The sequence below is a fragment of the Hirsutella rhossiliensis genome (genome assembly GCF_020360975.1).
Source record: "Hirsutella rhossiliensis strain HR02 chromosome Unknown scaffold00006, whole genome shotgun sequence".
Taxonomy (NCBI): domain Eukaryota; kingdom Fungi; phylum Ascomycota; class Sordariomycetes; order Hypocreales; family Ophiocordycipitaceae; genus Hirsutella; species Hirsutella rhossiliensis.
Window position 1 is genome coordinate 4,050,815 of NW_025408672.1, and position 20,918 is coordinate 4,071,732.

Genomic DNA, 20,918 nt, shown 5'->3' on the forward strand with positions numbered 1-20,918 from the left:
GATCCCTCATCTTCATCTTAATTCCTTCCGGCGGCGACGCATAAGTCAGATGATTGCGGTCAAACGGGGCATCCAGCATCAGACCCTGCAGCGTTTTCACACGCGAGACGGCCACGTAGCTCAAACCGGTCTGAAAGTCACGGCAGGACAGATCTGTCACGATCATGTCTTCGGTGATGCTTTGCGACTTGTGGATAGTAATGGCGTAGCATACGATCAGGGGAAACTGGGTGCGTGTGCAGATTGTTGGCTCTGAAGCAAGACGTGAAAAAGGCGTTGCGTGAATGAAGTTTCCATGTGAAGCAGGGGGGTCCCACTTTTTAAGAGCCGTCGTCCAGTTGCTCCTCCCGTCCATACAAATTTGGGACCAATCAGAGCCCAAGAAACTTATTGATCCCTGTCTGCACCAAACCCTCATACGAGAGGAAGGCTCGCCAGCCGCGGCTCGCGCAAAGAAGCCTTTCGGAACGAAATTTGGCGACAAGAGAACCGGAGAAGAGTTGGCTACAGAAGAGAGAGAGAGAGTTGGCGACAGTAGATAGGAGACAGGAAGAAGAGTGAGGTCGAGATACGAGACACGGCGAGAGACGTAGAGCATTATCGTGAGTGAAACCGAGACAGAGCGTCGGGGAGGCAGGCTAGGCCGCTGGAGGGAGATTTTGTTTAAAGGCGCAAACTCAAAGGGCGTGGAGAGACGGCAGGGTTGAAGAGAGATGTGAGTGGGTAATGCATGTCTGGGCGAGTGGAAGGCTCGGAAAATTTACATGTGCTACCGGTATAAGTCGTAGGTATAAACAGAATAAGGAGTATATTGGGGAAGTTTTGACTTGATCGTCTTCATGAAAAGGAGAACAAGAAGAGAAGAGAATGTGCTATTCGAGCCTTTGGCAGTTGATTTTGAGGATGATGAGACATGTTGTCATGTTGTATTGTTTCGTTTGATGCTTTAAAGTTTAGAGAATATTCTTGGGCGGACGTCGGGCGCGCAGTGGTCGGGAAGATATCGACGCGGGAGGTCTGATAGAGCCAGAGGCGGATGTGTCTTGGTGATTGACCTGTTCGGTGTCCGTTTCTGACTCTGCGGGGTCTTCCGGGGACAGAAAGGAGGAGGTATCGGATTTGGGGGAGTCTTGACCGTCACAGTCGGTGATTATGGTGGAAGTTTCGGGAGAAAGTCGCGGTCTCTTGGTTGGGGTTTGGTAGGATCGGGCAATGACCGACTTGATGCCAGCATAAGGGATCGACTGGGCCAGAAGCATGCGGCGTGGGGGAGGCGGGGCTTTGGGCGGCCTTGGGTTTCTTCGTAGAGGTAAACCTGGCCAACGCAACGCTATAGTCCGAGGGATTGCCGACCGCGCTCTTGGGTGTCGTCGGCAGTAGTTGTGTTGCAGAAGCCTGGTCGGACATGGCCTTGTCGTGGAAAGTCCACGTGTCGGGGACGACGATGAAGATATAGTCTTGGTCGAAAGCCGGGGCATGTTTCATGATCTGGTGATCCAGTAAGCCGGCGATTTTGCCCGTACAGGTGAAGAGAGCGTTCGACTGGAACTGGCTGTCGCGCCTCTCGGTCATCTTCTTGCATAGGGAGGTCCAAGGATTAGCGTGAATGGGAAGATGACGAAAACTTGGAAGGGTGAAAGCCCTTGAAGGGGGTTTTGCCGGGAATCCCAGGACAAATAAAGGTGGAGAGCTGGACAAAGCCGCAGCAGCTCAGCTGGGTGTCGTCAAGGGCCGCAGCCGAGTTTCCATGCAGGAGGTCGCGGCCGGAGCCGATGACAGGTCCCGTGAAGGAGACAATGGGTTGTATCGTTGGGAAAGTATCCACCGAGCTGAGGGTGCGAGTGACAATTCTATGGATATCGTCAGGGAGGGCAGTGGCGACAGAGAGATTTGGAGCATAGACTCACGGTTGGTAGCTGTGATCGCGGACTATAAGCGCGGGGACGGTGTATTCTGTGATGTTATCATCGTCCGACTCCAAGCCATCACGTCGCTCGATTTCCCACGTCAGGGCAAAGGGATGAACACGGCCGACCATGAAGAACCATTGCTCGGTCCATTCCGAGGAGATTATCTGTTGGTTGTATATGGAAATATTAAGGCTGAAGAAGATGCAGGTCGATGGATTGCCAGTATCTGACCGGATTGCTGCATACTCCGGAGTCGACAGCCATGAGGGCGTGGGAAGGAAGACCTCGCTAGGGTTTCTGCGTTGAGCCCTTTGACACGATGCTCATTCTGGTAGGCGAACCTAGCCGGGCAGCCGGGCTGGACAAAGGCCATCATGGACATGTCGGCGCCAGCATTTTTCTGGCTGTCAAGAGGTTGCCGCGGGGAGGACGAGGTATCGACGTTGAGCTGGGAGGCCGACATCGTGAGAACATGGCAGATGTAGTCACCGTGGAAGTGTAAATGAGGGGTTACGCAGAGTGGAGGTGGGCATCCTATAAAGCAGGTTTTCTTGCTGCTCGAAAGAGGGCTCGCGGCTAGGGTCGGGGAGACTTAAGAGTCAGAGAATGCTACCTAGGTGATAGATCAGAAGCGGGGGTATGCGGGAATGAGCTGGCGAGGTTCTTGAACAGTCTCGACCATCTGGTTCTATGGTCGTGAGTGAAGTAGGAGCCGGGGTTGGAAGTTGAGTAGGGGTGATGGCTATGTCGCGAGAAGTTGGAGGTCGGCGAACAGTAAGGTTAGTGTGGGTAAGTCTGCGGAGAAAGAAAGTCCAGCAGTACCCTTCGGTGTCATCGTTGCATGGAGTAGATAGCAAAGGCGACAATAACGAATGAGAGTGAAGGAAAGAAAGAGGTTATGGTAGTATTGCAGGGTCCTTTTTGACGGTCGTCGGTAGTTGGATGGGCATTGCGTGCGGCTGAGCGAGGCGGGTGCCGACCGTGTCGAGTCCACTATTGGGACACGGTGAAGTCGGATATAGGGGACGACCTGAGGAGGAGGATGCGAGTTGGTCACGAGAACTCTCCAAGAGGGTTTGCAAGTCGAGACTCCGGTGGCTAGCGACTACAAGAGGACAGGCAGGGGGATCCTGGCTGTCGCTTTAGCATGAAGGCCGTTGATGCGACGTTGGTGGTGGCGAGGGAGCAAACCTAGCCGGGTAGTCCGGTTGCACGAGGACACCGTGGACATGTTATCGCCGGCAGCCTTTGGCTGTTGCTCGACTAGGTGGAGTGGCAGATATTGATGGAGCAACTGATGCGCAAGGTGGGTGGGACGGCGTTGGAAGGGCCGGAGAGTATGGTTGGAAGTGTGCGGCGGGCGGTTGGCGCGGCCACCCCATGTGCCGGAGGTCGGCAGTAGCCAGGATTCGCTGGAGTGCAAAAGAGAGCACGGCGATGGAAGGGCCGCCTTTGGCAAAGCTGGGGTAGCAGGTCGCACGTGGAGACCAGCCGAGGGTCGGGACGGTGGACGCACATAGGGAGGGTAAATGGGGATTACAAAGGGTAGTAGTATTGCATCGCTTCGGTACCATAGGCAAGCATTATAAGGGAAGAAATGCCACGGCCATGAGAGTAGTGATCGTTAGGAAGCTTCCCACTCGGAAAGAAATAGTGTACGCCAAGAAGCGAGATTATCCAAGTGGAAGTGCTCCGGAGCCAAAACTTTCTAGCCTGTTGCCAATCCACGCTAGTCGACGTCGAGGAGGCAGTAGCATGGCGGACAGTCCTGCAGGGAAGCTAGGCGAGGCGGCCGCTCACCGTGGAGCCTGTTCGTTGTCAGTCGAGGATGGAGAAGAGGGTAGGAACGGGGGAGTGCCTGTTTCGGGGTGCGGAGATGATACAGGGCAACTCCGAGAAGGGCACGGAGCACGGGAGACAAGGTTGGGGCGGTTCGGGAGATACAGATCAGTGGCGAATGAAGCATTAACGTTCCGGCTGATTCAGCCTAAGCAGTCTGCGGTCGAAGAAACCGCATGGAGAAAGCATGCAGAGGCGATCGCAAAGTCACTGCCGAGAAGACCGCCGCGAGGCGGTTTGCGGTCAAGCAGAGCACGGAAGTCCCGTAATTTGGTCAGCAGCGGAAATTCCGCGCAACGTCAGTCACCGAGTCCGCTTCCGAGGTTCGTGTTGCCTACAGAACGTGGAGACCAGGGGCAGTGGGCTCTGACAGTCCGCCCTTCATCGGCCGTTTTGCCCCAGGAGAGGGTCCTGAAGGTGACGGGCAGGGAGATAAGGCGGCGACCGGCGGTGTCCCGGGTGTTCGTTCGAAAAGGGACCGACGCTCCGACCTATCCAGCCCAAGGATACGACTTTCCAAGACCTAAGACGAACGGCGCAATTTGCAGCATCGATTGCATGGGGTTTGCCCAAGCTCCGTCGGGGACCGGTTCGGCGGCCAAGGGCACAGGTGGGTGTGGACGATGGCGCAGCAGAGGCAGCGGACGGCTCGCTGCGCGGACAGAGGCAGTCCCGGAGGCGGGAGAAGAGAGCCCGTCTTCCTAGCCGGGATGGGCGCCCGATAAAACAGGTCCGAAGTGGAATCGGAAGGCATAGGAGACGGGAGCTGCAGGCCGAAGACCTGGCGAGTGTGCTGCGCTTTTTTGGAGGAAGACTTTGCCTTGAAGGAGAGATTGTCTAACGATCAGACGTGGTGCACGCCAATACCGCTCGAGAGGAAGGTGTCGACGGTGCGAGACTTCTATCAGGCGTTCCACGATGCGAGCACGTTGCCGATACGGACCTGCATGGTGTGCTACCGCAAGTGTACGAGAGGAGAGTTGAGGGAGATTACATGGGATCATTGGCTGTCAAGTTGCGTACCAAAGGGCGGCCGCTCACCATTTTCATGCCGGAGTTGCTTTCCTGAGGGCGAGTCCGTGTCGGTGTGCGCCGAGTGTGGCCGATGCCTGGCGCGCAGGAGCCTGTCGCCGGCGATCCACCTTCACAGTCGCCTTGGCTGCGAGCACATGTTCCCCGATGAGCTCAAGGGACTGACGCCGGTCGAAGAGAAGCTCATCTCGCTGAACTCATGTTACGGGTTTGTCACGAGATATAGCATTCCGGGCGGGCAGAGGCAGAGCGTGAAGTATCCGAGGCATGTCAGGGGCCACATCACAGTGTTTCCGAACAATGTGCAGGAGCTGGCCACCAAAGTGCTCCCGCACCCCCTTTTGCAAGCACTGGACGAGATCCACATCTCGTGGCAGGGCGCGGAGAAGCCGGCACCGAGTGACCTGTCGAGTCTCTTGTCGGTGAGGCGGCGGGTGGTCGAGAGGGCCCTTGTCTGGCTGAAGCGGAACAACCCCCACTACGCCGAGATCGAGATCGACGCGGCGGAGATGGAGAGCTGGGGAGACTCGATACACGGGGTACCGTCGTCGGTGTGCGATCGTATGGAGCGGAACGAGCCGTCTGGGTGGGAGAAAGCGCGGACGGCGCACGTTGTGCCGCCCACGGAACGCGCCGTGGACGAGGAGGGGCCGGTGGAGATCGAGGAGCTCTTCGCCCTGCTCAACCAAGGACAAGAAGCCGGCGGCCAGGGTGAAGGTCACGGGCCCAACGGAGAAGGCGCGGTTCGCGATGGAAGTGACGCCTGCCCCGACCAGAACGTTCCAGCGATCAACGAGGTGACGTCTTCTGGCATGTTCGCGCTCGACGGACCGCCAGACGTCGCGGACGTGGAGAAGCTGCAGTTTGCCTGTGACGCTGTTGGTGAAGGTGCCGACGACGGCCGTGCGGGCCCGAGAGCGTGGGTCGGGTCCCTAGCCGGGGGGGTTCGGGGGCGTGGCGACGGTGGTTGTGAGCCATACATCCGGGTTTCGCGGGGGGGTGAGTTTACCGATTCCTTTGAGGCGTCCTTCTTTGCCAGGACGTTCCCGACCCTGTTCCCATTTGGCGTTGGGGGACCAAGGCTGGTTGAAGAGACCATGGTCGACGCGGGAAGGTCACGGCCAACTTGCGAGGCAGGGCTGTCGAGGCAGAGGCGGCCGCGGAGACCCCGTATCGTCTCGAAGCTTGAACCTTCAGGCGTGGGCCGAGATCGTGCTCCGGCGCCATGGTGGTCGATTTGCACTGCACCACATCTTCGCATTTCTCGTCTTCAACATGGGGTGCGGTCGAGGAACCGCCGGGTCAGCATGTTGAGTGTGGGAGGAAGAACTTCCGCAAGGTAGAGCGCATCGTGCGTTCGATGACCACAGAAAGGCTAGCGGCGGCGAGGGTCGAGTTGGAGAGCTCGGGTAAGACGACCGATGGTGACGTGAAGGAGCTTCTCAGGAGCCTCTCGCTTTACGGCCACCGGCAGCCCATGTCGAGAGGTCCGTCTCAATATGCGGCGGAAAATCCAGTCGCTCATCGTCGGATATGGCGTGCCGGCCATCTGGTTCACCATCAACCCGAACGACATTACGAACCCGGTGAAGCTGCGACTGGCGGCATACCGCACACGCGATCCCGACGCGGCCGAGGAGTTCTTAGAAGGCCTTGGGGATGCGTATAAGCGGGCACGGCTGGCGATATCGGATCCCATGAGCTCGGCCGTGTTCTTCCACCGCGAGATGAAGCTGTTCTTCGATCATTACGTGAAGGTCGGTGAAGAGTCGGTATTCGGGCGCATCGGCAAGTACTATGGCGCCGTGGAGACGAACGAACGAGGGGCGCTTCATGTTCACGGCTTGCTCTGGCTGCACGGGAACGCGCATCTCAGCTCGATGCTTGCCGACATCCACGGGGAGGATCAGGCGGCGTATCGCGAGCGAATCGTCCGATACATCGATAGCGTCTTCTCAGAGGTAAGAATGCCTACCTAAGATGTGCCACCGGGAGCCTGAAGTACTCTTCTGATGGCCAAGTGGGGCCGGGTTGACGTGCAAGGCAGGATCTGGACCAGGAAAGTTTTTGCGCCGTGCAAGCGGAGCGATCTGTGACGGGCGGTATTGGTTCCCTGCTGGACAACGCCGCGCAGTTCTCGGCCGCGTTTATCGAGGAGGCCAACTTCTGTGCCGGCGCGACGCAGGTGCACACGCATAGCCCGACCTGTGTGAAGTATTCCTTGGGCAAAGGAGGGCGGAAAGGGACCTCTGCCGGTTCAAGGCGCCATGGAGGTTAGTCGACAAGACCGCCCTCACGGCAGACGGGGTGCTGCAGATCCGGAGGACACACAGCATGGTCAATCGATGGAACGAGGCTATTGCTGTCGGGCTCCGGCACAACCATGATATTTCCTTCATTGCGACGCAGCGCAAGACAATGGCCCTCATCTATTATGTCACGAACTACGCGACCAAGGTGGAGGACCCGGTGTGGAAGCGTGTGGCGGCCGCGGCCGAGCTCCTGGCCGCCTCAACAGGTGATGGCACGGCCAACGGAGGGCGGGACGGTGGCGGAGACGCTGCCACCGATGACCCTGTCAAGGAACAGGACGCGACAGTTCCTGATGAGAGTGGCGAACCGCGTGTTCACGGAGCGTCCGCTATCACAGGTCGAGGTCGTCGCTCACCTTCTCGGATATCCGGCCGAGTTCACCGACAGCAGCGCGTGGGCGTACCTGAACTGTTCTCTGCTGTACTGGGAAGTCTTTCGGCGATGGCGGCATCTCCGAGAAGCCAGTGGCGCTGCGGCTACGGATGACACCTTGGATGAGTCGGTCGTCGTCGAAGAAGAAGGCCTGAGAATCTCCCACGTCGAGGCGTACCAGCACCGGGGAGAGCTGCTGAAAGGCCTATGCCTGTATGACTACATATCGATCGTCAGACTGAAACGCATCGGCAACGACGAGAGCTGGGCGGCTTGGGGAGATGTCTTTCGAGGATGGATGGGCGCCGGGACGACGCTGGGTTCAGGTGCTCAGGCGGCCGGGCAAGCACGCTACCGTCTGCCTCGACGGCTACCTGAGCAAGGACTTCACCTACGATGACGAGTCGTGCTACCGGAGGTGTGTATGGCAACTGCTCTGTCAGCGGGCATTATCGGAGAGGCTAACCCACCCCCTGAAGGGCAGCCGTGCAGCATCTTGCGCTGTTCGTGCCGTGGGAGTCCTTCCTGGGCGAAGGAACAGGTGAGATCAACAGCATCTGGGCGCGGGCTCGAGACGCTATGGCCCCGAGAATATCATGTCTCGTCGACAACGTGCAGCTGCTTCGACGATCCGCCGAAGACGCAAAACGCGACGCCAAGCAATGGGCAGCCTCGTCCGGCGATGGTGACCCGACGGTCGCACACGTCGAGGAGGGTGGAGCAGGCGAGGCGGGCGCGGAGTCTGCAGCGACATATCAGCCCAACAGCATCGGAGACGCAACGCGGCTCATCGACGTCGTCCGAGTGCAGTGGGAGCGAATCAGGTGACGGCCAAGTCGCCGGAGCTCATGGCAATGATACAGCAGCTCTGTCGGTTTCAGCAATCGGCGCTGCGCTCGACGGCCGAGCTCGAGGCCACGGCGCTGATCGAACGAGGGGAGAGGCGGTTAAGCATGCCAGGGCGGGTATTTTCCGGGGCCGCACTACCGCCGCAGGATCAGGTCAAGGCTATCAAGTCGCAGCAGGTAAGTGCCTCGAAGGAGAGGGAGAGGATGATCCAAGGATACAAAGCACGCCCGCCGCCTGGGAAAGCGATCGCCGCGCAGCGTTGCGAAGGGTGATGACCGGTTTCGGGAGGACGAGATCGAAATGACGATGGCCGACTCCGACGAGACCGCTATCGACGCAGGGGCGGGAATGGACGTTCAGTTTGGCCCATCAACCTCCTTCCTCGCGGCGGGCAAGGTGTTGGCAACACGGCTGACGCTGAACAAGAGGCAGTCCATCGCTTTTCTGATAATATGCCGCCAGCTCGATTTGATGCAGCAGACCGACGGGGCGATGCCTGCCAGCTGCGCCAGTTCGTCGGTGGCGAGGGCGGTACCGGCAAGTCGCGAATCATCGAGGCACTCGTCGAGCTGTTCAGTAAAAGAGCCTTTCGAATCGTCTGCTGATCACGGCGACGTCGGGGACTGCGGCGGCGCGGATCAACGGCATCACGATCCACTCCGCCTGCGGGTTCACTAAAGACCAAGGGCGGGGCGCGAACATGGTCAAAGACCTTGACGGGTGCGGCTGCCGAAACAGGCGGAGCGGTTCATCCACGGCCAGTCTCGAATGGATTGGCAGGAGAAGGATGTGCTCGTCATCGACGAGGTGAGCATGCTCGGGGCGCGGACGCTGCACGCCGTGAACGAGCGGCTTCGCCGGCTTCGCGGATCGCGGCAAGATTTCGGGGGGATCCCCATCGTCCTCTTCTGCGGAGATTTTCAGCAGTTCCGGCCGGTCCAAGAGAGGTCGATCGTCCTGCCTAGCGCGGCCATCTCGTGGGACGTAGACAACTCGTTCAAGGCCGAGCAGCGTCACCAGCACGACAAAGCGCACGCACTGTGGAAGAGGTTCACGACGGTCGTCATGCTGGACGAGCAGATGCGCGCCGCCGGCGACCCGGAGCTGCAGAGGCTGCTGAAGCGGATCCGTCTAGGCGTGCAGGATCGGACGGATCTAAACCTCCTCAACTCAAGGTGCTACCGGGAGGAAGGCGGATCCCTTGGGAGACGGGCATCACCGTGGTGACGCCGCTCAATAGGAATCGGTGGAACCTGAACATGGAGGCGAGCCTGGCGTTCCGGGTCCAGCAGCGGTCGACGATGCGCATTTTCATCTCCGAGCACAAGTGGAAGGAGGAGCTGCCGACGGAGGAAGAGGCGATCATGATACTCAACCAGGGCGACGATAGCGCGATCCCGGTGCCGGCCGTCTTCATGTTCGTGGCCGGGATGCCCATCGTCGTGAACCACAACACCCACCAGGGGCTGAAGCTAGTGAACGGCGCGAGCTACTCGGCGGTGGAGGTCATTGTCGACAAGGCGTACCGGGGCATCGGATCTCGGCCGATATGACGATCCACTTCGGCCGCCGGCGGGGATCATTCTCGAATCGGAGACGACGAGATATCTCCACTTCGTCGGGATGCCGCCGGGCACGATCTTGTTGACACCCATGACCGTTAAGATACAGTGCCAGCGAAAAAGGCCGTGGCAACGCAACGACGTCAGCCGAAAGGGTTTGCCGTGCGCAGCAGCGTTCGCGTGCACGGACTACAAGGTGCAGGGCAAAACGCTGGAGCGCGTGGCCCTCGAGCTGCGAGGACACGGACGACGAAGATGGATGGAACGGTGGTGCCTCGCAATGCGACCCGTACGGCCTGTACGTGCAGCTATCGCGCTGCCGAACTCTAGACGGCATCATGCTCGTGTCCAAGGTGCGGGACAGAGACTTGGTGGGCAACCGGGTCCCCGAGGAGATGACTGCCGCACAGGCCAGGCTCGAGGTACTGAGCGAGAGGACCGTTGAGGAGGCGTTGCGCTGGCTGGACGGTGATGCTGAAGAGTCAAGGCGGCCGCGCTAGGTGACGCGATGAAGAGTTCGGCAGGCGGGAAGAGTCGGCAGGCGGCAGACAGGGTGGGAGGCGCCTAGTGGTGGGATAAGGCACGCGAAAAGGCAACAGAAGCCGGGGGAAGGGCAGCGACCAACGAGGAGGGAGGCAAGGAGGGACCAATCACAAGGGACCAATCAAGGGGCGGAGAACTTTTTGGGGGAGAGGGCGGGGTCTGCGGGGCACGTTAGAAGGCCTTTCGTTCCTCACTCAAGGCATTCGTTCCTCAAGGCATTGGGAAAACTTATTCGGATTAATGTAAAGTCAGCCTGCGGCTGAATCACGAATCGAGGCTGTCACATACCGAAACAATTGGGGCGTCAATTGTCTAGTGCGATAGAGGCCCTCCTGAAACGTGTCGAGGAACGGGTGGAAAAGGCCGTCGCGGCGTCGCCGTGGTGGAATTTGAAAATGAGATCCGTGGCCAGAGCAGCCGACCATGAGCTGCGGCCCCACCGGAATCAAGCCCCTCCAGCCCCTGCCCAGCTGAACGGAGGCACACCTCCAGCTCCCTCCCCCTCCCCTGCTTTCCCGAACGCGCTCTTCTCCCTTTACCACCACTATACAACCTACCTCTCAGGCTGCTATTCCATCTGGCTCCCGGGTTAGCTTCCCATCCCGAGCAAGCGAGCACAGGCGCCTCCCGCCTTCTCTCATTAAACCCCAGCCCTCGAATCTGAACCTCTCCCTCTCTGTTTCCTCCCTCCCCCCCCTCTCCCTCCCAAGAGCCGCACGTTGCTCTCCATTTTGTTTCCTTTCCTTTGCGAGACACGTCGTCCTTCGCACCCGCCCCCCCCCTCGTCGTCGCTCGCCCTTCGCCTCGCACCAAATCCAGCTGGCTGTTTGACGGGTCGCCAACATCCTCGCGCTCGGCGACTTCGGTTTGATTTTTTTCTTCGGCTTCGCCTGTACCTACCTTTCTTCATCCATCCTTGTTACCTTTTAATCCGCTTCGGTCCGGTGAAGCCTTGCGCTCCGCGCCAGTCTCAAAACGTCCCTCGACCGATTCGTCAGCCAACGTCTCGACGACGGCCGATCGACCATCACCCCGTCTCTATCCCATCGCTCGCTTGAAGCAGTCGTGGGATCTCGCTTCGCCCCGTGCGACTGTTGGGCCTCTTGTCTCCCTATCCGGGCTGGTCTCGAATACACTCGTCAAATTCTACTCCCACCAGGCAGCGCCTCCCACGATTCCTTCAACCCTCTGCCTGACGCGCCGCGCCCACCTCTTCTCGTCCACCTGCCAGGATACTTTCGTCTTACTTTCGGCAGACTGTCAACCGGACACTCCGTGACCCGCTCCTCACGATGAGCCTCTTGTGCCCCCGTTAGCCCAACTCGCTCCCGGGGTTACGCCTCTTGTGCCACCCTCGGCGGACGAAGCGCACCATGTATCCGCCTCACGGTGCCATGGCGCCTCAGAAGCCCGAAACCTTCATGCTGAGCACCGAAGCGCAGCAGGCGTTGCCGCACGATGCGCAGGTCGCGCTCCAGCAGGTCGATAATCGTAAGTGCTGCAGCGGCGTGTCACTGTCTGTGCATACCGCGGGCTGACCCGAGGCCCAGTGAAATACTTCCTCATCTCTGCGCCTGTCGATTGGCAACCAGATCAGTACATCCGCCGGTTCCTCCAACCAACCGGTGAATACGTCTCTTGCGTCTTATGGTAGGCGATACCAAGACATACCTAGGAGCGCGTGGGTCCAAGCGACTGACAATGACGTTCCAGGAACAATCTCTTTCATATTTCGGGCACCGATATTGTGCGATGTCTCTCCTTCAGATTTCAGGCCTTTGGCCGGCCGGTCAGGAACTCAAAGAAGTTCGAGGAGGGCATCTTTTCCGATCTGCGAAACCTCAAGTCTGGCACCGATGCCTCGCTCGAAGAGCCCAAAAGCGCGTTTCTCGACTTTCTCTACAAGAACAACTGCATTCGAACCCAGAAGAAGCAAAAGGTCTTTTACTGGTACAGCGTGCCTCACGACCGCCTCTTCCTGGACGCACTCGAACGTGACTTGAAGCGAGAGAAGATGGACCAAGAGGCCACCACCGTCGCCGTCAGCGAGCCCGCCATGTCGTTTCAATACGACTCTTCGCAGTCGCTGTACGAGCAGTTGACCAAGACGCAACAAGCCAACTCGTCCTCCTTTAGCGCGCAGCAGCCCTCCTTCTCCCAGGGACCTAGCACGTCCCCAGTCATGCGGAACATGGACCCCATGCCCCCCCCAAACATGATGCCGCAGCCAATGGCCCCTTTGGGCGAGGGCATGGACGGCATGGTATCGTACGACTCGATGCCCATGACGTCCGCCGTGATCCAACAGGTCCAGCCGGTCAAGAGGGATCCTGACTTCGCTCGCACCCAGTACAACCAAAACGGCGTCCCGATGTCCCACGGGCACCAGCGCCACGCCTCGATGCCCGCCTACGGCCTCGAGTACTCCCCCGCCCCGTCCTTCGTCTCGTCGCAGTACGAGGACTACAGCAACCGGGACATCTCCTTTGAGCCCATTACCCCTCCCCAGCAAGCCCTGGGCATGGCCGGCGAACCCGCGTACATTGCAAACGAGGAGACTGGTCTCTACTCGGCCATTCCAGACCACGTCCCGGGTATGAACGGCCTCAACGGGGTGGCCCAGCTCCCTCCTTTCAAAATGGCCGGATCTCAATTCTCTCGGCCCTACGGCACCAACAACGTCTACTCGGTCATCGAGGGCTCGCCCACGTACAAGCAGAGAAGGAGGCGCTCGTCCATTCCCCCGTCGATGTCGGCGATGGGCGCTCCACCAGTTGCCAACACGACCGCCCACCGACCCTCGGACCTGAGGAGGTCTGTGTCAGCCTCGGTGGGCCCGGTCCCGGAGGGTGACGAGTCGGCTGATAACTCGCCGCCTGGCTTGTCGTACAGCGCCTCTGGTGCCTCCCTAGCTAGCCAGCAGCACAAGGACGTGGTAGACATGTCTCGACATGGCACTCCGCTCTCCACTGTGGACGGCAGCCCGGCGCTCAACCCAATGGCCCTTCAACATGACTACTCGCAAGTGCCCTCTGAGGACTACGGCGACGGCTCCCTCAAGGGCCACCGTCGGACCGTGTCTAACCCCAACGGCGTGGCTCGTCGGGCTCGCTCGGCCATGGTCATGGAACTTGGCCCCTACCCTCACAAGTCTCACTCGTGCCCCATTCCAACCTGCGGCCGTCTTTTCAAGCGTTTAGAGCACCTGAAGCGGTAAGTCGACTGGCCTCGGGCCCACGTGCATCAATGTCGCCATGATCTGACTGTAAAGCTTTAGACACGTGAGAACACACACGCAAGAAAAGCCCTACATCTGCCCACATTGCAGCAAGGCTTTCTCGAGATCGGACAATCTTGCCCAGTACGTCTCAGGTCTTGCTCTCGAGAAGTTTCAGCCCATGCTAACCGCCGATGCTCACAGACACAAGCGTACGCACAGCCATCAGGACGGTGGAGAGCTCGATGAACATGTCGGCCGAAGAGGAAGAGGAATTGTCCGGTGAGGACCAACTCGGCTCCCTCGAGGAAGCGTCTCCAACCTCAGAACTGGCCTACGTCCCCGGCCCCATGAGCCAGGCGGGCGATGTTGCCATGGGTTCGAACGGCCGACGCCGACAGGCAACATGGGCCAGGGTTCAACAGCCTGCAAACGCTGAGCATGCCCATGACAATCAGCCAGCCGGCCGCCATCAACGGCGTGATATAACGACATTTTGCTTGAGGGGCGTTTGTTTCCCCGCGGCCCTCTGCTTTCTCTTCTCTGCTGCGACATTCTGCAGACATGAAGCTCGCACGCCGAGCGGATTTCGAATTTTTGCCTTTGAAGTCGACTTGCCACCTTTGCTTTCCTTTGTCCTATCCATCATGTCACTATGGCGTTGTTTACTATACTGGAGCGTCTGCACTACAGCAAACAAGAAGAAAAGGGGAGCAGCCCTGCCGACGGGAACTCGCGCGGATGACTGGAGAGGCGACAAGATGGCCCTCAGTCACTGAGCAAGACAGACGAGATCTGGCGTCTGGTCGGGACGGGACGCGTCGCATGTACATTTACTTGATTCCAGTCAAAAAGGGCGATCAGTGTCGGCCAGCAATACCAGCGGGGGATTTCCCTCTAGGATATACATGTGTGGCTGCAACGGTGATAATGGAAGCGAGAATCATGTCTAGCGTAAAGATTTGATGTTGCCGTGGGTAGATTTAAAAGCAATTGGTATCCGAGGGCTGTCGGCCGTCCGGCCGACCGTGGATATCCTATTGACATTGAACTTCTTTTCGAATCCTTTGGCATTGGTTCCTTTGACGTTAGTCCTCCTTTCGAAATCTGGTAAATTAATCATCCAGAAAGTTGCCTATATGACATCTATATGCCGTCTCCGTCTCCTCCGAGGGATCCTCCTCCCACGGGGGCCCTTTCAGATCTACCCAATACCCTTCCCGATCGTCTTTGCATTCAATGCCACCAGTTCAAGCAAGACGATCAATTCATTCATCTGATTGACCCGTCTAGGCGCACTAGAAAATGTCTCCCCTGTCGTCAGGTTTATAATCGTGGTGTGCGTTTCTCCTTTGCCTCCTTTCCCCCAATTTGTCTGCTAATCTTCCTTCACCTAGGCTCAACGCTTAATGGCAGCTACTCGAGGCCTTTCAGCGATCCACGAACGACATGCAAGCGTGGATGTGCAGAGTCCAACGGCGCGTAAGCCTACAGCTACACAGACACCTTCAGCTCTGCCTGCTCTGCCTGTTCTGCAGCCTCGTCCTGCCCCGCCTCCGCTACGCCTACCTCCACTACAGCCTCGCACTCGGACCCCTAGGAGGTTTTTTGGTCGGGGCATTCGGCCAGAGGATAGTCCAGGCCATGCAAGGGCACACGCCCGCCAAGTTGCCATCAGTCGACATCAATAGGATATCCACAGCGGGGTTTTGGTGGCTGATTCAGCGGCTGAGCGTTTAGCGTCCGTGCCCTCAGCGGCTTCCAATATCCACCCTTGTCCACGGTCGGCCGGACGGCCGACCGCCGCCCGGAACGCCGCGTCTTGAAGGGCTCTCAAGGCTCGACGAGCTCGTCAAATTACGAGGGGGAGGGGAAACAAAAATAGTGTATTTCTACCTCTTTAGTTGTACAACTTTTGCCTTTCTGTTGGCTCGGAGCTGTTTGCAAAATAAGTCCAGCGAGCAGCCGGTTTGCTGCTGTTGTAAGTTGACAATGTGCATCGCGGCCTCCTCGCTACACCTGTGGGCCTTCGCCACCTTGCGAATCTCCCTTATAACCTCGAGCCGTAACGAATACCACTGCAATTCATTTTGTCGCCCGGCGCGCCACCGGCTTCCCCATCTACCGTCGAGGTCGGCAATGGCTGGCCCGCCTCGAAGGCCAACCGTCCACTCGCTCCAGAGCGCCTCGACCATTTTTACTGCTCGGCACATCTGATACCGTGGCCGTGGCTCTGTCTTAACCGTGATCGTATCTGTCGCCGTCGGGCTCGTGGCACGGCTATCAACAATGCTCGACTGAGCCGAGACGAATCGGCTTCCATCTCCTCGTCCTCCTGCCCAACGACATCAACCACGGCCGGGGCCGTGGTGGCAGTGGTGGTCGTCGCGGCCGTAACTTGAAGTTGAAACCATTCGAAAAAGGGACGACTGGGCTACCGCAAGACGTTCTTCGGTGGCTCGAAGCTGCTCGCTTAGCTCTGTTTTAAGCTGGATCGTCCTTGCTTCGTTCCGCGCGTCGATGGATTTAAGATAGTCCGCGAGGACCGGCATCGCCTGGACTAGGACTGCAAGCTGGCTTGGACGCTCCTCTTCAAGGATGAAGTCCGATAGCTGGTGCGCGAACGGGGCGTAGGCCGGATGCCGGAAGACCGGGTGGTTCCAAACGGGGCTGCCGGGGTATTTCTTCATCAGGACAACGGAATCCTGCAAGACAACCTCCCGTAAATAGAAGATGAGGTTCGTCGAACCCATCGCTGCCAGGTCGTTCTCCTGCTCGGTACCGGGACCGAACCGGCCTCGCCAACGGTCCAGCTCGGGCCAGATCATCGAGAGCAGGACCTCCGGCGGCGTCACGCCGGCACGGCGTATCTCGAAGCATCCGGCCTGCGGCGGGTGCCCGGCCATCGTACGCATGAACTTGCGAGGCAACGAGTTCAGGTAACAGCCGACCATCTGCTCCTGGTTCCAACGACCCGCGCGACGGATCTGGTCTTCGCTAATCCCCTTTAGTTCAGCCGTCCTCGCCCCCGAGCTGCGGCCGACATGCGTCTTCTTCTGCGACGTGACGCCGGCGTAGGCGAAGGCCTTGACAACCCACTCGCGCTGTGAGTTGTACGAGAAAGCCGCCGTCCGGCCGGTGCCGTTACCCTTGATTAGCCGGATGTCGTACCACGAGGACCGCCTGCTGAAATCGAAACGGCTCACTACCGAGATCCCAACGATACAAGAGGTAGAACGAGAGGCCACCCAAGATGCAGATTAGCGGGTTCCTATTCCGATACGCGCCGGCGGTCTCGAGGCGGCCGTGCTGGTTCTGCTTGCCGGCTCGTGTCGTAAAGATGAGCGGCATGCACCGGGTCGAGCCCTCCCCGGCAAACTCAAAGGTGAATAGGTCTGAGATCTCTGCAGCCCGACGATCGCCGCCACGGGTGAGAAGATAATGGCCAAAGAGGAGATCCACGAGGGTCCGAAAATGACACTCGGGCGATGTGCCGCTGTGGGCCCACAGCTCGTGGCATACTCGTTCGAACTCGGACTCGAGTAACCATCGAGCAGAGTATCGCGGCCTTTATCGGCATAGTTCTCCCTGTCTCGTTGGGCGTCCCGGCGCTGTAGGGACTTGAGGTACTCGTACGTTGTCCTCGCGCGGCGACGGGTGCGTATTCATTCCGAGGGCCTTCTGCGTCCGGTAAAGATCCGTGATTGCGGTGACATAAGTTCGGACCGACCGCCAGGCCAGGCGGGTCTCGTCCTGCGGAGTATCAGTGGCGGCCTTGCGGCTCCTGACCTTCAAGGGCCGACCGGCCACCTCCTCGACGAGGAAGAGGAGGAGCCTCCTCTGTGACCGTAGCGCCGTCACAGTACTGTTTGTGGCGGCAGAATTGCTCGAATTCCTCTTGCTTCGGTGCGTACGCCGAGGTCGTATTCCTTGGCCGAGACTCGTGGATCGCAGAGAGGATCGTCTGCGCATTGGCGCGTAGCTCCGCGTCGTTTATCGCGTTCTGCCGGATGCGTTGGTCCACTCGTACGCTCGACGGCTTTGCGCGACTCCCTGCCCCTGCCCCTGTACGGTGGGCGATAGGGGTCACTGTTGCAAAACTCCCTGTCATTTTCTTTTGGGTTTAGGCGCCCAGCCCCCTGGTCATCCGGATACTTCAGGTCAGCATGAGAGTATGTACTGCGGACTAGCAGCGGGCCCGCACGGTCATCCTTCTGCCAGTCTAATTGCCAGTTTGCCGCACCAGTCGTAAAATGGTATCCGGCTCGCAAACCACTTACACACTGTTGGTGGAACGTTATGCCAATACACATCGGAATAAGAAGGGGGTCACACACGAAGGTTCAAGATGCATGTTCTATGTCTAAAGGGGCAGTCTGAAGGGGCTATTTATACAGGAGGTCTTAGGGACTTCTGGGGACCTCCTGAGTAATGGGCTCTACCCACGCATACGTGGCTGTGCCCACGCATAAAGGGGTTGCCTTCCTTACTCAGGAAGTCCTCATGCGTTCCTGCTACATGGGCCAGGAATCCCTTCTCCGGGTCCCTCCCTAACAGGGCTACCCTGGTCCACCGACACACACGTATGGATGCGCATGGTGTCACAGGTCCCGGGGCCGGCTGACCGGTCATCCGGTAATCGGATTACCGCCCCGCCCCACGCAAAACCATGTCGTTCCCGGCCCTGCGGGGCTGGCGTTTTCTTAGTCGGATTACCGCCATCGGACGGCAAAATCGAAGGTCCACGCCCGCGGGGCCCTGCGCGAGACCTTCGATTTCGGTCTCGCTCACGCGCGTTGCGCTCCACCTCCCTCCTCCCCCCCCCTCCACCCCCTCCATTGCCACCGTCGCGACGGCGACCGCCTGCACCATGTCGAACGCGATAGAGGATCCCCGGGTCAGGGCGGCCATTGAGCACTACCTGTTAGATCTGGAGAACACCCAGCCGAAGAATACGAAGCGAAATTATCGTCCCAAGCAGGAAGAATGGAAGGCAAGCCCGCATGCGCGCCCTGCAATCTTCATGTAGATCCATGCATTGACCGCCTCACAGGAGTGGTGTCAAGCCAACTGGCCTGCGATCCCGGACGTTTGGCCGGCCTCGGTACCACAGGGCCAACAGCTACCGGGAGACCTGGTCGATGAAGGAAAGCTCTTGCTCTTCATGAAGGAGGTAGTGGCATCACGTCCTCCAAAGAAAGGAAAGAGGGTCGCCGATGAAAGAAAACGACACCTCGAGGCTCAGGAAGCCAAGAGGGCCGTGAAAGACGCAGAGCACCATCAGGTAACAGATGTTGATCACGGGATGTGGTCGTCGGACTGAGCCAGCCCATCATACTAACACCCAGCTTCCCCAGCAGATACCATCGTTGTAGGCGTCGGAGGTAGCGAATACGAGTCAGACTCCGACTTGGAGTTGTATGAGTCCACGCTCAAACTACAGTATAATACTGTACGGGGCTACGTCTCGGCCATACAGAAGCTTTACGACGAGCAGAAGAGCCGGGAGTCAATCCTGCGGCCCGGCCACAGGGAGTGGCACTGAAGGCGCTCAAACGCAGCATTCTTGCAACGACTTGGAGCCGGAAGGCGCCCTGAGAGCGCAGGTGGCCTTTCCGCCCGGGAACCCCATGCTGCGCGGGTCGGGCAACCGCCTGCCGATGGAGTTGGCAGACTGCTTTCCCTGGACTTACCCAACGAGGGCTTCAAGGCCCAGGGTATACCACAAAGGCGCTGGTTGTCGTGATGAACTGTGGGAAGACCAACCAGCACGGCCGCATGGAGTATGGATCTGCTTTGCGGCATCGAGATCCGCGATCTTGTCTCATCGGCGCCCTCGCGTTCTGGCTTTTCTGGCGCTGGCAGGTAGAAAAGGCGGAAAGGTTTCCGTCTTCCAAAGAAGCGAAGACTGGTATGAAACGAAGGTGCTCCGCCGATCGGCGAAGGAGCCTCAAGGTAAGCGTGATGGCATTCACCGGAATCCCATAACTCAGAGGTGCATCGACCCTTTCACTCACCGAATATACAGCTCCGTTGTCGGGCCAGACTGCCCGAGAATGGACGTCCAGGTTCTACAAGAAGGCCGGCATCAAGGTCTCCAAGGTCAGCCACGCGCCTAGAGTGGCGGCGACGCAAAACGCCGACATGGCCGGAGTGGATGAAGGCCAGGCATGTCATCTGCCCTAGGCAAGCCGCCAACCCCTGGCCTGGGCTGACCTGAACTATACAGATCCGCCGAGCCGGTCGTTGGAATAACGGAGACCAAATGACCGGCTGCTATCTGACTTCCTGCCTTTCGAATTCATGAGGCCGTGGCCGACTTTGACCCTGAATGGTCGGGGTCTTATTTCGTGCCCGGGCCACCGTGAGGCCGCCTGTGGTGCTACTCGTGCAGGTCTGGCCTCAACTCGACAAATGGAAAGAGGCCCACAGTAGCCCTTTCTCAGATCTCGGGTGGAGCAGAACATGGCCGCCGCCTTCTTGGAACTCCTGGAGTGGCTTCGAGAGGTGCTCCTGCAGGACGCTGTCTTCCTTCGCGAGTCCTACCCCGACCATCCTATCTTTCAGGATCCGGTCTTCTCTTGCCCCGAGTTTGAAGCGTTCGCCAGCAAAGTTCAAGACACATGCACACGGGACCACGAAGACAGCCATACCACGGTCATTCAAAAGCGATCCCGGTGGTTGCGGAGAAGCTGCGCACAGTACTGACTCAACAGGTCGCAGCCGAGCAGTTAGCTGAGCGAAGACATCTAGACCTTTGGGGCTTCTTACGAACTATGCACAAAGTTGGATGAGTTTGCGCAGGCCACCTACACCGTCACCTTCAGCCCCGGCCAAGGTGCTGCAGGTCAACATGCGGAGATCGCGGGAGCTCATCAACAGAGGCGCCGCGCTCCACGAGAGACGGTCCTCAGGTCCGAGATAGGCCCTTCGCAAGCGGGCGGTCCGACATACGCTCCGCTCTCTAGAGCAGCAGCAGGGAATGGTGCAAGCGGGCCAGGGCAAGCCCCAGGGAAGAGCGCATGGCGAGCCGCCTGGGCCGCGCGAACCTCCGAGCTTCAAGCTCCCCGTTCTGTCAAATCTGTACAGGAGCTGCTGCGTCTCTGGCGGCAGGGCTGGGGCGAAATGCCTTCTGTGGATTCTCTTGAGCGAGACTGGGGTGCTCGATGGCGGCCATCTGCAGAGAAGAATTACTTTTCCACGCGCAAGATCATCGTCGATGAGGTTCGGAGGCGGGCCCAGTCGGACGGCTTAACTGAAGATATCGTGGCGAGGCAAATG

At 58.9% G+C, this 20,918-nt stretch overlaps 4 protein-coding genes across 4 annotated transcripts; 3 read left to right on the forward strand and 1 right to left on the reverse strand.

The window, feature by feature from the left end:
• Nucleotides 1-4,918: 4,918 nt before the first annotated feature.
• Nucleotides 4,919-9,868, forward strand: HRG_06763 (PIF1-like helicase domain-containing protein; the record flags this gene model as incomplete). The annotated part of the gene is made up of 14 exons (XM_044865234.1): nt 4,919-4,989; nt 5,047-5,866; nt 5,919-6,061; nt 6,256-6,742; nt 6,829-6,966; nt 7,013-7,054; nt 7,098-7,379; nt 7,432-7,596; nt 7,793-7,884; nt 7,946-8,264; nt 8,330-8,491; nt 8,559-8,846; nt 9,054-9,490; nt 9,556-9,868. The coding sequence occupies 14 exons, from the start codon at nt 4,919-4,921 to the stop codon at nt 9,866-9,868; spliced, it is 3,759 nt and encodes a 1,252-aa protein (XP_044720174.1).
• A 1,925-nt stretch (nt 9,869-11,793) lies between these two features.
• HRG_06764 (STE like transcription factor domain-containing protein) lies at nt 11,794-13,923 on the forward strand (the record flags this gene model as incomplete). The annotated part of the gene is made up of 5 exons (XM_044865235.1): nt 11,794-11,911; nt 11,971-12,070; nt 12,134-13,633; nt 13,698-13,781; nt 13,842-13,923. 5 exons carry the CDS (start codon nt 11,794-11,796, stop codon nt 13,921-13,923), a joined length of 1,884 nt encoding a protein of 627 aa, XP_044720175.1.
• A 2,274-nt stretch (nt 13,924-16,197) lies between these two features.
• On the reverse strand, nt 16,198-17,609 carry HRG_06765 (centromere DNA-binding protein complex CBF3 subunit; the record flags this gene model as incomplete). The annotated part of the gene is made up of 4 exons (XM_044865236.1): nt 16,198-16,307; nt 16,387-16,741; nt 16,809-17,015; nt 17,274-17,609. 4 exons carry the CDS (start codon nt 17,607-17,609, stop codon nt 16,198-16,200), a joined length of 1,008 nt encoding a protein of 335 aa, XP_044720176.1.
• Nucleotides 17,610-18,507: 898 nt separating this feature from the next.
• On the forward strand, nt 18,508-19,944 carry HRG_06766 (centromere DNA-binding protein complex CBF3 subunit; the record flags this gene model as incomplete). Its single annotated transcript, XM_044865237.1, has 6 exons — nt 18,508-18,630; nt 18,691-18,921; nt 18,998-19,008; nt 19,507-19,592; nt 19,666-19,805; nt 19,867-19,944. The coding sequence occupies 6 exons, from the start codon at nt 18,508-18,510 to the stop codon at nt 19,942-19,944; spliced, it is 669 nt and encodes a 222-aa protein (XP_044720177.1).
• Nucleotides 19,945-20,918: the final 974 nt, after the last annotated feature.